Source organism: Rhinoraja longicauda, chromosome 21 (genome assembly GCF_053455715.1).
Source record: "Rhinoraja longicauda isolate Sanriku21f chromosome 21, sRhiLon1.1, whole genome shotgun sequence".
Lineage (NCBI taxonomy): Eukaryota > Metazoa > Chordata > Chondrichthyes > Rajiformes > Arhynchobatidae > Rhinoraja > Rhinoraja longicauda.
The window spans coordinates 17,642,547-17,659,388 of NC_135973.1; the positions used below are offsets into that span (position 1 = coordinate 17,642,547).

The 16,842-nt window shown below is 43.7% G+C and overlaps 1 protein-coding gene across 4 annotated transcripts in view; it reads left to right on the forward strand.

Moving 5' to 3' along the window:
• Positions 1 to 16,842, forward strand: part of grid2ipb (glutamate receptor, ionotropic, delta 2 (Grid2) interacting protein, b) — a 75,401-nt gene that overhangs the window by 23,053 nt on the left and 35,506 nt on the right. For all 4 annotated transcript variants that reach the window (XM_078417888.1, XM_078417889.1, XM_078417891.1 and 1 more), the window contains 6 exons: positions 644 to 901; positions 4,261 to 4,346; positions 7,146 to 7,215; positions 10,070 to 10,164; positions 14,345 to 14,528; positions 16,049 to 16,203. In XM_078417888.1, coding sequence (XP_078274014.1) covers positions 644 to 901; positions 4,261 to 4,346; positions 7,146 to 7,215; positions 10,070 to 10,164; positions 14,345 to 14,528; positions 16,049 to 16,203 — 848 coding nt within the window. The remainder of the gene's footprint in view (positions 1 to 643; positions 902 to 4,260; positions 4,347 to 7,145; positions 7,216 to 10,069; positions 10,165 to 14,344; positions 14,529 to 16,048; positions 16,204 to 16,842) is intronic.

The window sequence follows — 16,842 nt, forward strand, 5'->3', positions numbered from 1 at the left end:
CTCTGCGTAGATTAAACACATAGGTTCTCATAACATTTAAGAAGTACTGGAATTGCAAAGATATAGAAAACTATGAACCAAATGCTGGTAAATAGTGTTAGTATAGATGTGTTCTTGATGGCTGGCATGGACATGGTGGGCTGAAGAGTCTGTTTCTGTGTCGTGTAAATGTATAGCATAGCGGCCCAAATGAAAGTTAGATTCTTAAGCACAGAATCTCTTCGTGATCTTTATATTGGGCATTCAACTGTCAGTTTATTTAATTCTTGAATATTGTGGTTTGAAACAGCAAAGTTTCTAAATATAGCCGATGTATTTGTCAAGATGCTCAGCTCTATGCCAAATATCAAAATGCCTGCAAGGCAGATGCTTTTAGCATCGGAATGGGAAACTGTAATTGGTTACAAAAATGGTAGATTAAGAGCTTTGTCATCTTAAAGAGTGTTAACTGGCACTGCCCACGATTTCAGAAATCAGCATTCATGTGGGTATGGTAAATAATTGCCGATTAAGCAGTGTCAACTGGAGGTGGTGATTAATTCCATCTTTCCTGTCAATCTGCTTACCCCTCTTCATTGACAATCAGCTGTGCTGAATACTGGAGATTTGTAGTTTGATTTCTGGTCTTTGTCATGTTTGCCAGGATTTTCATCCCAAAGAAGCACCGTCAGCGGTTCGACGATGTTGTATCACAAAGCCTCATCAGCAAGGTCAGCAGCAGCAAGAGCAGGGCTGACAGCACCAACCGTTTGCACAGAAGCAGAAGTGAAGATCACCAGGAGCGTCTGCTTGTGTCTACTCGTGCCAGCTCATCCCCACGAAACCCAGAGGAACCGGGGCAGAGTATCAGAAAACAAGGCTCCATTTTAGGAGGCAGTGTGAGGGCAGCACCCTCTCGCAGGTAAATTAACAGGGTCAAAATCGTATATACACGGTGGTCTGCATCAGTGCTTTGTACCAGTGTAGAGCGTACAGAGTGCACAGAGCTCTGGACCAGTGAAAAAATAATAACAATAATACTGGTGCTCTTTTGAATCATTTTTGTGCCATGAATTCAATACTGTGCTACACTCTATCCTTGTGCAACAGTTCCGTTGGAGTGCTTATGATGTGATTGCATTGGTTCAAGTGTGCTGTGTGCATTCTTTCCCTGTCAACATGTTGAACATTCTTGCCCTGTCATCGTCATTTTGTTGGTTTGCCATTGTATGGTGTTTATTTGGTCTTTTGCATATTGACATTTTCTGCTTCCACATTTGTTCTTACAGTTCACACTGATATTATATCTCCATTGTTGACCGTGAATTAAATCAAACCCATCTACTAGACACATAATTGGAAAGCATATAGCTCCTTGGTTTTGTAATGAATTATACACCATATTTTCATATTATATTTTAATTGTGTTTACATTGGTCCTCGCTTTGGATGTTGTTGTTCTTTACTTAATTGTAAACTGTTTTTTCATTGGTCTGAGTATGTTTTGGTTTTCTTCAATCTAGACAAGTCTGGGTTTTATTGATCTGGGTGTTTGGGCTTTCAAACACTTACATTGTGTGGTTTGGCTCTTGCTTCAGCTGTGCTTGGGTTGTACTCTCTGTGACTGTATTTACATTGAGCTTTGCTCTGGTGGCACTTTGTTTTGCTCTGCTCTCATTGTGTATGGGTTGAACCTCATTCTGGCAATGATCGATTGGTGCTCGCTCTGGTTGGCCATTACTTTGATTATGTTTTTATTGGCATTCGGGTTGGCAGTGTTTGAATTTGCAATCAACTTGGTGGTATTTGGGTTGGAAATTATCCTTTGAGTTTGCTGATTAAACAGTCCGTGTTAAGGGCATAGTCTGGTTCTGTTTGAGCTTGAAGCCAACTTGGATATGCTAGGTTTGCGCTAAGTCTGACAGTGTTGGCGTTTCCTTGTTATGACAGTGGTTGTACATTTGGCATGGCGTTTTTAGCAGTGTTTGGTTTGAAGCTCATGCCAGCTATATTAGGGGTATCCCAGAATCAGACTGTGTTTGGATTGGACATCACTCTGGCTGCACTTAATTTGACTCTGTGTGGCGTGTTTGCCAATGTGAGTTGGGCTATGCTCTGGCTGTGTTGCATTGGTTGTTGCTCTGCTTTCCTTTGGGTTGGGTTGGTAATAAATGATTTGTGTTTGAGCCTGACATCGCTCAGGCTGTGTTTTGGTTGGTGCTATGTATCTGGGTTTGGCTTTTCTGTGTTCCCACAGTGCTTACGATTTTCTTTTTACTTGATTATATTTGAGGTGACTTTTGTCCTGGCAGTGTTTTCATAGGCTGCGTTTGATCACTTTGGTTGAGTTTGTGTTGGCCCTTGCACTAGCTCTTTTTGGGATTGGCCATTTTCGGGCTGTCTTTGTGTTGTTCCTTGCTCTGGCTGTGTTTAGGTTTGGACTTGCTCTATCTGTGTTTATATTCCCATTCGCTCTGGCTGTGCTTATTTGGCCCTTTTGCTGCCTGCATTTTCATGGTATCTCACTAGCTTTGCTTGGTTTGGCCTTTATTTCAGTTTATTGTGGGCTGATTATTGTCAATCTTTTTCTCACTCATCAGTCGTTACCTATTCAAAAAAACTCAGTCAAATTCATGAGATATGATTTCCCATGTGCAAAGCCATGCTGCCAATTTCTAATCATTCCCTGCCCTTCCAAATGTATGTGGATCTATCTCTCAGAAACCCCTCCAATAACTTACCTACCTACCACTGATGTTATGTCTATCCTTTCTTGACTGGCATTGTTGCTCTGCTGAATGTCCCCTGAAAGATTGGAGTAAGAAACCTTCATGCTCCTTGACATCTCTTACTACCTCCAACATCAAAATTGATGGAGTGATCAACAGTGAGGAACAAAGGATACAATGGTTTACATTACAGATATAGGCAGAGAAATGGGAGATGGAGTTTAAACAACCAAGTGTGAGGTACTGAACTTGGAAAGTCGAATGTAAGGAGAAAGTATACAATTATTGACAAGACCCTTAACCGGAGGGGAGAGGTAGGTGGGAGTCCAGGTGGGAAGGGGGGGAGAAGGGAAGGGGTGTTCTCCCCCTTTTCTCTCCCACACATCCCCCTCACTGCCCCCGCCCCCCTCTTTTCCCTTCCCTGGGCCACACCTGTACTCTCACCTATTTCTCCCCATCCCCCAATACTTTTCAGAATTAGTATGTGACCTTGTCCTCTGAAAAGTTAGCGCTCTTGGCTACAGCTTCCTATGACCACGTGAAACATACTATGATCTGCCAAGATCAGAGGCGGTACTTGGTATCAAGTCCAATGACCCAATTTCTTCCCATCCGCTTCAGATGGGAAGGCCATGCTGGCCTGGTTGAATTTCTTAAGAATCTGAAATGGTAAGATTAAAGATAACCAAATGATGAGAAGAGACAACAGTAATTGGAGCACCCAGGTAATGTGTACGGAGACATACACAAAGCATACTCTGTATAGGGGAGAAAAAGGAAAAAAAAATGAAATGCATTTTGTCACCAATTGAGGCCTCGAGGCACGCAAACCCACTGGAGAGAGGTATTGGAACAAGGGAGGAAAACTCCCATTTCTGTCCCCGACACAATACTTGGCCATCTTATCTTGCAAAATAACTGGAAGAGTGATCTCAACATGTTATCTAAAGGCTGACCATGGTGAAATATGTATGTATGTGTAAACTGAGAGATATGTGAACAATGCCTACAAGATTAATATTGTACTGGATTTATCAAATGAAATTTAAGGTTTACCACACGAAACTTGACCAAACAATTGAGCCATATCTGTGGTGATTTGCTTTTGTCAGTGATTGTCCCTGCCACCTCTCATTCAATAGCTTCCCCATTTTGATCTCGAATAGCTTCCTGTCACCCTTGATATAAGGCAGATATTACATTCAGAAGAACAGGCCGCAGTTTAAGAATATGGGAACTCAGCTAAGGATCCACGGAAACAGAAAGTTCTACAATGACATTGAGACTTAGCAGTCAGATCCCTTTAAGATCTTTGACTTTGTTTAGTGTAGGGTAAATTGCACATTATTTAATTGTTCATATGGATTTATTGTGCAATAATCAGAACGTGAACGCATGGCAAATTTTAGAAGTATCCATACTGGCTCCCCACTATAAATGGGGGAAACAGGCACAGGTTCTCCATGAAAATCAATTCAGTGAATGTATTTAAGGGCAAGATAAGCTAATTTGTCTTTTAATTAAATTGTATTTTTTAATTCATTTTCAACAGAACAATCCGAGTATACAAAGGTCACAAGAGCTTTGGCTTCACTCTGCGTGGACATGGCCCAGTATGGCTTGAGTCTGTTTTACCAGGTGAGTTATAAATTGGTTCCAGCTGCAACAGCAAGCTGGTAGTCAAGTCAAGTCAAGTCAAGTCAAATTTATTTGTCACATACACATACTCGATGTGCAGTGAAATGAAAGTGGCAATGCCTGCGGGTTGTGCACAAAAAGAATTACAGTTACAGCATATAAATAAAGTTAATAAGTTACTAAACATAGCACAAAAAGTGTCGACAAAAATTTAGTCTCTGGGGTTATCAAAGTTGACAGTCCTGATGGCCTGTGGGAAGAAGCTCCATCTCATCCTCTCCGTTTTCACAGCGTGACAGCGGAGGCGTTTGCCTGACCGTAGCATCTGGAACAGTCCGTTACTAGGGTGGCAGGGGTCCCTCATGATCTTGCTTGCTCTGGATCTGCACCTCCTGATGTATAGGTCCTGCAGGGGGACGAGTGTAGTTCCCATGGTGCGTTCTGCCGAACGCACTACTCTCTGCAGGGCCATCCTGTCCTGGGCAGAGCTGTTCCCAACCCGTCATTGCATAAAGTAATCAACAAATTTTGCAAGCAGAACTCCACCAAGAATCTTTTGGAGATTTCACACTGCTGGGTTACCTAATTATTTGCTGCAAGGATGTTAATTGGAGAATTTATCACGATGATACTGGTGTTGTGATGCCTATTTCCTCATAACTACTTTGCTGTGGCCCTGCTCAATAGCGAGGCTAAAATCAAGCATAAACGACCTCATGTTTAGCTCGGCAGTGGGGGTGGGGGGAAGATGGGGTAGTGCATGGATAGTGCTCCAGAGTTAAAACCATGTCAGTGATGGGGCATAAATGGCAGTTCAGCAGGGTGTTACAGCATAAGAGTTTTAGGAAATTAGATGGATTAACAGAGGATAGAAGCTATATTGTCCATTCTTCCACCTGGCTAGAATACTTAAACATAGCACAAAAAGTAAGGAAATTTGTGTTTGGTAGATTATTTCTTTGTTGTAACAATGCTTCTTGGCAATAAATCTTATACCGTTGGAAAGCCTGTTTATTTCCCTTTTAAATGGTGCCACATTTGTAAGGAACATGCATTTGTGGGATGAGCAGTAGAGCTGAGTATGTGGGTTGCGCCCATGAAAAATCTGCCAAATCTTCTCTGCCAATGCCAAACAGCTTATTCTGCCATTGACTATTGTTCGGTGTTGTTTGGTGGATTGGATGATTGAAGTCTGAAGAAACAAGACATATTGGCAATTTAACAATTTATTCATTTAATAAACAGGAGCCTCAGTAGCGTGTGGAAGAACCATACACAGCCACAACAGCCTGGCACCTCCTCCTCATGCTGGTCACCAGCCTGGTCACACACTGTTGTGGGATGGCATCCCATTCTTCAACCAGCATTTGTCGCAAGTCAGCCAATGTGGTTGTGTTGGTCACTCTGGCACGAACAGCACGCCCAAGCTGATCCCACAAATGTTCAATGGGGTTGAGGTCAGGACTGCTGGCAGGCCATTCGATCCTCTCCACTCCCAAATTCTGGAGGTAGTCTCTGAGAAACCCTGCTCTGTGGGGGCGAGCATTGTCATCTTGGAGGATAGAGTTCGGTCCCAGACTGTGGAGATATGGGATTGCCACTGGTTGCAGAACCTCATCTCGATATCTCTCTGCATTGAGATTGCCTCCAATGATGACAAGCCTCGTTTTTCCAGTGAGGGAGATGCCGCCCCACACCATCACACTGCCTCCACCAAAAGATGTTACTCTATCGGTGCAGCAATCAGCATAGCGTTCTCCGCGTCTTCTCCACACTTTGACCCTATGATCCAACTGCCGTAGGCAGAATCTGGACTCATCGCTGAACATAACGTTCCTCCACATGTTCAGGTTCCAGTGCACGTGTTGCCGACACCAGCGCAAACGGGCCTGATGGTGAAGGGCAGTCATGGCAGGCCTCCTGGCAACCCTATGAGACCGGAGATCGGCTGCGTGCAGTCTGTTCCGAATTGTCTGGGCAGAGAGCCGTCGGCCATATCATCCTGCAAACCTTGACTGCAAATCTGTAGAAGACAGCCTACGGTTCCTAAGTGCTGACAGGGTGAGGAAACGGTCTTCTTCGGGTGTCGTCTTCTTGGGACGCCCACTTCGCGGCCTGTCTCTGACATCCCCCGTTATATGGAACTTGGCCTTCACTTTGGAGATGGTACTAGGGCTCACTCCAAATAATGCCGTAACTTGGTTTTGCGGAACACCAGCTTGAAGTTGCCCTATTGCACGGGCCCTATCCAGATCAGTCAAACGTGGCATGCCGATTCTTGGAGCAGACACCTACTGACCACTGTAGCAGGGCCCATGCTCACAGATGCAGCCAATCAGGTGCCAATCAGGCCCCTGATTGTCAGCACCTGGGGGTACCAGAAGCTCAAAACAAGAGTCAATAGCAACAGCAGAATAAGCTGTTTGGCATTGGCAGTGAAGATTTGGCAATTTTTTCATGGGCGCAACCCATATACTCAGCTCTGCTGCTCATCCCACAAATGCATGTTCCTTACAAATGTGGCACCATTTAAAAGGGAAATAAACAGGCTTTCCAACGGTATAAGATTTATTGCCAAGAAGCATTGTTACAACAAAGAAATAATCTACCAAACACAAATGTCCTTACTTTTTGTGCTATGTTAGATGCTTAGATTCAGGAAGTGTCTATGCTTAGATTCAGGAAGAGTGTGGCAGAGAGGAGTAGACAGTAAAAAAAAACCTCAATGTAAACATTCAAATAATGGCATTGGTTAACACGTTGTATATTCCTCTGTTGCTCACTATGTGTCTCTTTCAGGAAGTCCAGCTGAGAAATCTGGATTGAAGGCAGGGGATCGAATCTTGTTTCTCAATGGGTTGGACATGAGGTCGGTTCAGAGCACTTACTGCATGCATTGGACATCCTTATAACATGTTTGTATTAATCATGAACGGGCATCATATAAAAACGAAGCTTTCCTCAGGAAAACCAACCTGCAGGAGAAGCTCATGTTGTCCTTCTATCGCTGCTCCATCGAGAGTGTGCTGGCATACTGTATAACCACATGGTATGCCAGCTGCTCAGAAAAGGACAGGAAGGCCCTTCAGAGGGTCATCACGACGGCCCAGAAAATCATCGGCTGCTCACGGCCCTCCCTGGAGCACCTGTTCAGCCTGCGCTGCCTCAGTAGAGCAGGCAAAATAATAAAAGATCCATCCCACCCCGGCCACCGTCTGTTTGTTCATCTGCCCTCTGGTCGACGTTTCAGGTCAATCAAATCCCGAACAAACAGACTTAAGAACAGTTTTTACCCCAGGGCCATACGAGAACTGAACACTACCTGTGCACTAGGCAACACCGTTAAAAAATCTTGTACTTAATTTAATTGTATTTATGTATTTATTTGTTTTTGCATTTATTGCATATATGTTTGTACGCACCGTCAGGATTGGCTGTTTTTTAATTTCGTTGTACTCGTTGCAATGACAATAAATGAATATTATTATTATATTATTTCTCTACTATCCCATCACTCTTAGTACAGTTCCCTTTATATTGTCCAGTCAAACACTGCCAGTTCAAGATGAAGATGAAGAATGAAGTTTCCTGGGTAGCACAGCAAAGACTTGGCATGTGCAGTCAGAATCTGTGTTAGTGTTTCTCTTATTTCCCATCCACGGCCTCTAAATGGAGGAAGTGAAGAACGTAACCTTTTCAATATTGTGCTCTTAGTAGCTTGAATTTTGCATGGAAGTGAGTAAAGCATATGATAAATGGTGAATGTGTGCATGTGTGTGTATGTTTGTAATAATGCAGTATCTTCAGTGGAGAGCACCTTACCTAGGTGTGTCTAAAGATCATGACATTTCTTGCATCAGTTCTACTCACTGTGCAGGGATTCTCACTCTTGGACATGAACTCTACATTTTCCTTTGTTAGGCTGTTTTTATAATGGCCTTTGTGGTCTTCATTGATCCTTTCACCCCAATGAACATATTTTATACACCTGGACTTGAGTCCTTCCCTGAAAAGTTGGAAGCACTCTTTTCCCTGCAGACTCCCCTGCAGTATAGAATGGCAGCCTTAATTGTATGTTGTTACTGTTGGGAAATGTACCCTTAAAGACTGATTACCCTTCACAAATGCTTCAGAAATAAGGATGTCACCATATTGCCCCCCTAAACACTGCCTTAAAAGAAGCAAAACAGGCTTGATATATACTAAAGCTTCATCTACATCACTCCGTCTAACCAATTTAAAGTGCTATTTTTGTGGGATCCAAGGGTTTTTTTCTATTCCATTTTAAAAGTATCTCTACAACTGCAGCAGTGCGATTTTTCCAACAGTTCTGACAGAGACTCCCTGCATAGATGACGGAATTAAATGTGACATCTCCAAATTTGCGGATGACACAAAGCTGGGTAGCAGTGTGAGCTGCGATGAGGATGGTATGAGGCTGCAGGGTGACTTGGAGAGGTTGGGTGAATGGGTAGATGCATGGCAGATGCAGTATAATGTGGTGCCAAGAACAGGAAGGCAGATTATTATCTGAATGATGTCAGATTAGGAAAAGGGAAGGTGCAACGAGACCTGTGTGTGCTTGTACATCAGTCACTGAAAGTAAGCATGCAGCTACAATAGGCAGTGAAGAAAGCTAATGGCATGTTGGCCTTCATTGCGAGAGGATTTGAGTTCAGGAGCAAGGAGGTCCTACTGCAGTTGTACAGGGCCCTGGTGAGACTGCACCTGGAATATTGTGTGCATTTTGGTCACCTAATTTGAGGAAGGACATTATTGAGGGAGTGCAGTGTTGGTTCACCAGGTTAATTCCCGGGATGGCGGGACTGACATATAATGAAAGAATGGGTCGACTGGGCTTGTATTCACTGGAATTTAGGATGAGAGGGGATCTAAAAGAAACATAAAATTCTTAAAGGATTAGACAGGCGAGATGCAGGAAAAATGTTTCCGGTGTTGGGGAAATAAGGGGTAGGCCATTTAGGACTGAGATGAGGAAAAACCTTTTCACCCAGCGAGTTGTGAATCTGTGGAATTCTCTGCCACAGAAGGCACTGGAGGCCAATTCACTGGATGTTTTCAAGAGAGAGTTAGATTTAGCTCTTGGGGCTAAAGGAATCAAGAGATATGGGGAAAAAACAGGAATGGGGTACTGATTTTAGATGATCAGCCATGATCATATTGAATGGCGGTGCTGGCTCGAAGGGCCAAATGGCCTACTCCGGCACCTATTTTGCACTGTTTCTTTGTTTCTATGTGATCGAGAGAGAGATACAGTGGGATCTTGCATCTTCCCAAAATAGGATGGTGTAGCAAGGTAAAGAGGCCCATTGTTCAGCTTTTGCAATATTGGATCATTGTCATAGAGCCATGTGAATTAAATTATCATACAACACAGAAACAGGCCCTTTGGCCCACCACGTCTATGCCAACCATGAAGTCTAATTAATCCTTGTAATGAGCACGGTCTACTACGCCTTGGTGATTCAAGTACTTGTCCGGATACTTGTTAAATGTGAAAGTACTGTCTATGACTCTGTGACTCTCTATTGGCTATTATCATCCTGGAACTGTCTAGTCAGACATTCTACAATATAACATCAGACAGTTTCTCGGGTGTTCAATGGAGTCTACACTTTGCTTCAGCTGTGAGTGTGAAATGAAATTCTGCCGACTGTGAGCAACGATGTGATTGTATGCACATGTATTTATGTATGTTTTAGAAACTGTTCCCATGAGAAGGTGGTAGCCATGTTACAGGGAAGTGGAGCCATGCCCACTCTGGTGGTGGAAGACGGGCCTTTGAATTTCCCTCTCGGTAAGTGGAACTGCTGTCAGAAGCACAGCTGTGTGCATCATTAGATTCTGTGATCTTTGGCAGATTAACCGCACAAGTATGTTTTGTTCAGATTGGCACATGACTACGAGAATGCTCTCTTCCACAGCTGCACCCCATCAACTCTTAATGAAATTCCTATCAGCCTGTTTAATTAAGAAAAATGTCAGATGGAGCAACCTGTATGGCACATGCTTTAGAAGAGACCTTTCCGAGATTTCTGGTCCACATAATGTGAAAATTTACTCATCATAAACTGCTTGTATGGGCTGTATCTGTAGGTTTTTTTTTGTCCAAACATGCTATACGATACACATGGCACAAACTGTAATATTTGGGTGCTTTGGTGTCGACCTGCCATACTCAGCAAATTATTATCTCCCAGTGCTGCATCCGATGTCCATTCCATGAGCATTCAGCATTGTAATATTCTATTTATTCATGTTTAACTGTTGCTGTGAATAACATTTTTGACATTGTTGTCGTATGAAATGCCCGTTTAAAAAAAATAAAATACTGGATCTCAAAATGTTAGTTATGATCTGGAAAGGAAACTAAAATGCAAGATATTCTCCATGATTAAACTAAAACTTCCACTCATTCCTGGCATTTTGAGATTTCAAATTTATGGTTTATTCTGAAGCAGTTACCAGTATCTGGAAATGTAAAGATTACTAATTGTACTATCTGTCAGAGTTAATCAGCATGGCTAACCACAAGTTTACCTTGAGGATTTACTGAGTGGCACAGTACTGCTACAGGTATTGCAGCCAAGTTACAGCTTCAGCATCCCAGGTTTGACTCTGACTATCCATGCTGTCCTCATAGAGTTTGCATGTTCTCCCTGTGTTTGTATAGATTTCCCCCGGATGCACTGTTTTTTTTTCTCCCACATCCCATTGATGTTAGGTTAATTGGTGATTGTAAATTGATGTTGGGAGAATCAGAAAGGGATTAATCAGCATGCATGAGAGAATTGGTTAGGGGGCAATGAATGGGGGTGGGGGGGGGGGTTTGATGGCCTATATCACCTCCTATGTCATAAGGAAATATATGAAAGCATGTTACTTTGCATTCTGTAGGGTAAAGTTTGCTCCAGGTATACCTGTATGAAAGCCTTTGACAAGGTCCCACACAAGAGATTAGTGTGCAAGATTAGAGCACATGGTATTGGGGTAGGGTATTGACACGGATAGAGAACTGGTTGGCAGACACGAAGCAAAGAGTAGGAATTAACGGGTCCTTTTCAGAATGACCAGGCAGTGACTAGTGGGGTGCCGCAATACTCAGTGTTGGGACCCCAGTTATTTACAATATATATTAACGATTTAGACAAGGGAATTAAATGTAACAACTCCAAGTTTGCGGATGACACAAAGCAGGGTGGCAGTGTGAGCTGTGAGGAGGATGTTATGAGGCTGTAGGGTGACTTGGATAGGATGGGTGAGTGGGGCAGATGCATGGCAGATGCAGTATAATGTGGATAAATGTGAGGCTATCCTCTTTGGTGGCAAGAACAAGAAGGCAGATTATTATCTGAATGGTGTCAGATTATGCAAAGGGAAGGTGCAACGAGATCTGGGTGTCCTTGTACATCAGTCACTGAAAGTAAGCATGCAGGTACAGCAGGCAGTGAAGAAAGCAAATGGCACCTTGGCCTTCATTGCAAGAGGATTTGAGTTTAGGAGCAAGGAGGTCCTACTGCAGTTGTACAGGGCCCTGGTGAGAACACACCTGGAGTATTGTGTGCAGTTTTGGTCTCCTAATTTGAGGAACGATATTTTTGCTATTGAGTGAGTGCAGCGTAGGTTCATCCGGCTAATTCCGGGATGGCGGGACTGATATATGATGAAAGAATGGGTCGACTGCGCTTATTCACTGGAATTTAGAAGGATGAGAGGAGATCTTATAAAAACGTATAAAATTCTTAAAGGATTGGACAGGATAGATGCAGGAAACATGTTTCAGATGTTGGGGGAGTCCAGAACCAGGTGACACAGTTTAAGAATAAGGGGTAAGCCATTTAGGACTGAGATGAGGAAAAACCTTTTCACCCAGAGAGTTGTGAATCGGTGGAATACTCTGCCACAGAAGGCAGTGGAGGCAAATTCACTGGATATTTTCAAGAGAGTTAGATTTAGCTCTTGAGTTTGTCACAGTTCAGGTAGCCTTTGATGACTTTCCACAGTGCTTCCAGCCAAAAATGCATACTTGACAATTAATCACTGTTGCAATTATCATTAGTTTATGCAGAGTAAGCCCTCATAGGTAGCTGTGTGTTAACAATCATATACAGTACTGTCTTAGTACTGTGTGAGACATAAATGTCAGGACACATGGGATAACCCCATTCCTCTTATTTGAAATAAAACAATGAGAGATGAACCCATCAGCTTCCATCTTGGAAGAAGGTGAGGGCTGTCAACTGAGCCATATAGTTTAGTTTAGAGATAAAGGAAACAGGCCCTTCGGCCTACCAAGTCCGCGCTTACCAGCAATCCCCACACACTAACACTATCTTTCAATAGACAATAGGTGCATGAGCAGGCCATTTGGCCCTTCGAGCCAGCATCACCATTCAATGTGATCATGGTTGATCATTCTCAAACAGTACCCCGTTCCTGCCTTCTCCCCATACCCCCTGACTCCGCTATCCTTAAGAGCTCTATCTAGCTCTCTCTTGAATGCATTCAGAGAATTGGCCTTCACTGCCTTCTGAGGCAGAGAATTCCACAGATTTACAACTCTCTGAGTGGAAAGGTTTTCCTCATCTCCGTTCTAAATGGCCTACCCCTTATTCTTAAACTGTGGCCCCTTGTTCTGGACTCCCCCAACATTGGGAACATGCCTCTAACGTGTCCAACCCCTTAATAATCTTATATGTTTTGATAAGATCCCCTCTCATCCTTCTAAATTCCAGTGTATATAAGCCCAGTCGCTCCAGTCTTTCAACATACGACAGTCCCGCCATTCCGGGAATTAACCTAGTAAACCTACGCTGCATGCCCTCAATAGTAAGAATATCCTTCCTCAAATTTGGAGACCAAAACTGCACACAGTACTCCAGGTGCGGTCTCACTAGTGCCCTGTATGACTGCAGAAGGACCTCTTTGCTCCTATACTCAACTCCTCTTGTTATGAAGGCCAACATTCCATGGGCTTTCTTCACTGCCTGCTGTACCTGCATGCTTCCTTTCAGTGACTGATGCACTAGGACACCCAGATCTCGTTGTACGTTCCCTTTTCCTAACTTGACACCATTCAGATAATAATCTGCCTTCCTATTCTTACCACCAAATTGGATAACCTCACACTTATCCACATTAAACTGCATCTGCCATGCATCCGCCCACTGACACAACCTGTTCAAGTCACCCTGCAACCTCATAGCATCTTCCTCACAGTTCACACTGCCACCCAGCTTTGTATCACCTGCAAATTTGCTATTGGTACTTTTAATCGCTTCATCCAAGTCATTAATGTATATTGTAAATAGCTGCGGTCCCAGCACCGAGCCTTGCGGTACCCCACTCGTCACTACCTGCTATTCTGAAAGGGACCCATTTATCCCCACTCTTTGCTTTCTGTCTGTCAACCAATTTTCTATCCATGTCAGTGCCCTACCTCCAATACCATGTGCTCCAATTTTGCCCACTAATCTCCTATGTGGAACCTTGTCGAAGGCTTTCTGAAAGTCGAGGTACACCACATCCACCTGCTCTCCCCTGTCAATTTTCCTAGTGACATCCTCAAAGAATTCCAGAAGATTAGTCAAGCATGATTTCCCCTTCGTAAATCCATGCTGACTTGGAACGATCCTGTTCACACACTAAGAACAATTTACAATTTTACCGAAGCCAATTAACCTACAAACCTGTACGTATTTGGAGTGTGGGAGGAAACCGGAACACCCGGAGAAAATCCACACAGGTCACAGGGAGAACGTACAAATTCCATACAGACAGCACCTGTGGTCAGGATCGAACCTGGGTCTCTGGCGCTGTAAGGCAGCAGCTCTACTACTACACTATCAGTGCCTATCTGTGCCAACGGTCCTGATTGAATATGTGCACATGTTTATGTGCTTTTATTTCTGCCTGTGTAATGTGACTGCTTATGTATATACTTTGTTCCCTTCTCTTCCTCCTGATGCATTTCGTAGAGCCAGATCCTGTGGAGAATCCATCATATGCTTCATCATTGACTTCTCTGCAGTGGGTGACTGAAATCCTGCCATCTAGTATAAAATTCCAAGGAAGAACCTTCGTCCAACAACTTGAGCACCTCCTGACACAGCAAGAACACTATAGTGTCTGCAAGGCTCTTGAGTGCTTCTTCCAGCATAGGTAGGAGCCATCCAGGTTTATGCAGTCATTTGCAAAAAGGCTTAGTCTGGGTGAGGCTCAATGCCTGGCCTTTAATTCCTAAAGTCATCACTTGCAGGAACAGAGCAAAGAAATTAATTACCTGTAATGCTGGTAGCTCAGGTGACAGTGGGTCATGTACAGAGATTATCTGCTAAGATGTGGTACACAAGTAGAGATCTACTCCCACATTTTGGGTTGTGCGGATTGTATTAGGGCATTATGGTGGAGTTTATACAGCCATATTGTCAAGATGTCAAAAATACCTTGATGTATTATGGGCAGGGCCTATTGTGGGCCAGACTTATTTCAGTTAAGTAGGGCATCTCCGGTAACCTGGCAGTGCTCATCACTGACTGGGAAATTCTGGAACATTGTGCCTGTTATGTAAACCTGGACAAATCTTGTTCTGGAGTTATTCAACTTGGAACTGACCCCTCTCTCTCAATATTTCGCACGCTCTTGCACTCACTCTCTTGTTCTCCCGTCTCCCTCTTGTACTCTCTCTCTCGCTCTCTCTTCTCTCTTGCTCAGTCTTTCTTTCTCACAGAAACTCAGCACTTGCAGGACAAAGAAATTAATTACCTGTAATGCTGGAAGCTCGGGTGACAGTGGGTCATGTGCAGAGATTATCTGCTAAACTGTGGCACACAAGTAGAGATCTACTCCCACATTTTGAACCTCTCGCTACTCTGCCTTTATCTCTCCTCTCCCCCCCACCCCGCACCCCCATCTCTCTCCCCCCTACTCCCTTTCCTTCTCTCTTTTACACTGTTTGTTGGCCACAGGGTCTTGGTCAATATCGGGGTTTGTACAACATGAATTTCCTTTTCTCAAACAGCCATCTGTACAAACGTCTGGCCATGTTAATGTCATTAAGTTAGTCAATTTCCCTGCAGGCTTTCTGCAGAAATTCCTACTCCAAAACATCCTAGGTTTTGCCACGCCCCCCCTTCACAATGCTGCTTAAACCCTACAGTCTTTAGAAATAGTGTGGCAGATAGAGCAGAATATCAGGAGCAATTTGTAGTGAACAGTTGAACCCTGAACATATTTCTCATTTTGTTCATATTTTAAGCATGTGCAGAAAGACCAAGACATATGGCACAGTGAGCAGTTAGAGCTGTTGCCTCAGCACCAGATACCAGGGTTCGATCCTCATCTCCGGTGCTGCCTGTGTGGAGTTTGTACGTTCTCCCTATGACCGCGTGGGTTTCTTCCAGATGCTCCAGTTTACTCCCACATCCCATGTGTGGGCTTTTGAGTTAATTGGCCTCCGTAAATTGTCCCCAGTGTGTGTAGGAGGTGGATGCGAAGGTTTGATAACATAGAACTAATGTGAATGGGTCATCGATGGTCAACGTGGACTCGGTGGGTCGAAGGACCTGTTTTCATGCTGTAGCTCTAAACTAAACTAAACTAAACCTAAAGGCAGAGCTGTTGGCTGAGCTGTATCTGGGCAGCACAGGCTCTAGACTGAATCTCCACTTGTGCTTCCACAGGAACATTGATACTCTGATTGTTGACATCTATCCTGTGCTAGACACACCGGCCAAGCAAGTAATCTGGCAGTTTATCTATCAGCTACTGACATACGAGGAGCAGGAACAATGTCACCAGAAGATTGCCAGATTCCTGGGATACAAGGCAGCAGCAGGTGAGGCGTCCTGATTGGAAAAGGACAATTTTCTTATTGTGCATAGCTGCCAGAGGAGAGTGACCTGTGGAATCTGAGTAAGATGTGATTGAGCAAGACCATCAGGAGAGTAGAGGAAGACAGGAGCCTTTTGTGTTGTAGGCTGCCCTTGTTCAAGAAACTGTCAAAAAGATCACTTCACATTGGAGCTCTAACAAAATAATCTGATATTTTATACATTCGCTCATGTACTCGTATAATTCTCACAGCACTTTGCAAGATTTTGTAAAGGGGAGGTTCAGAGTAACAGATGCACAGATCTTCTATATACTGCAGTGCCATCTGATTGACTGTCTCAGTTCTTTAATTCTCACACACACATTCATTCAAATATACATACATATGCTCCTGCCCCATGTCTTCCTCATCACCTGACCCTCATCACCTCACTCGTCCCTCAAACTACCTCTTTTTACTTCCCCACTCAGTCTCACTTGATTTTCCTTCTTCACTCACCTGCCATCTCAGCTCTGTCCCCTTCACTTCCTCTCCCCCAGCAACCTCTCCCTGTGGTCACCCTCCATCTTTTGGGGCAGGTGGAGTGCACTCCATGATCAGTATCTTACTGCCAATAGTATATCTAAGTATTCTGAGATTCAC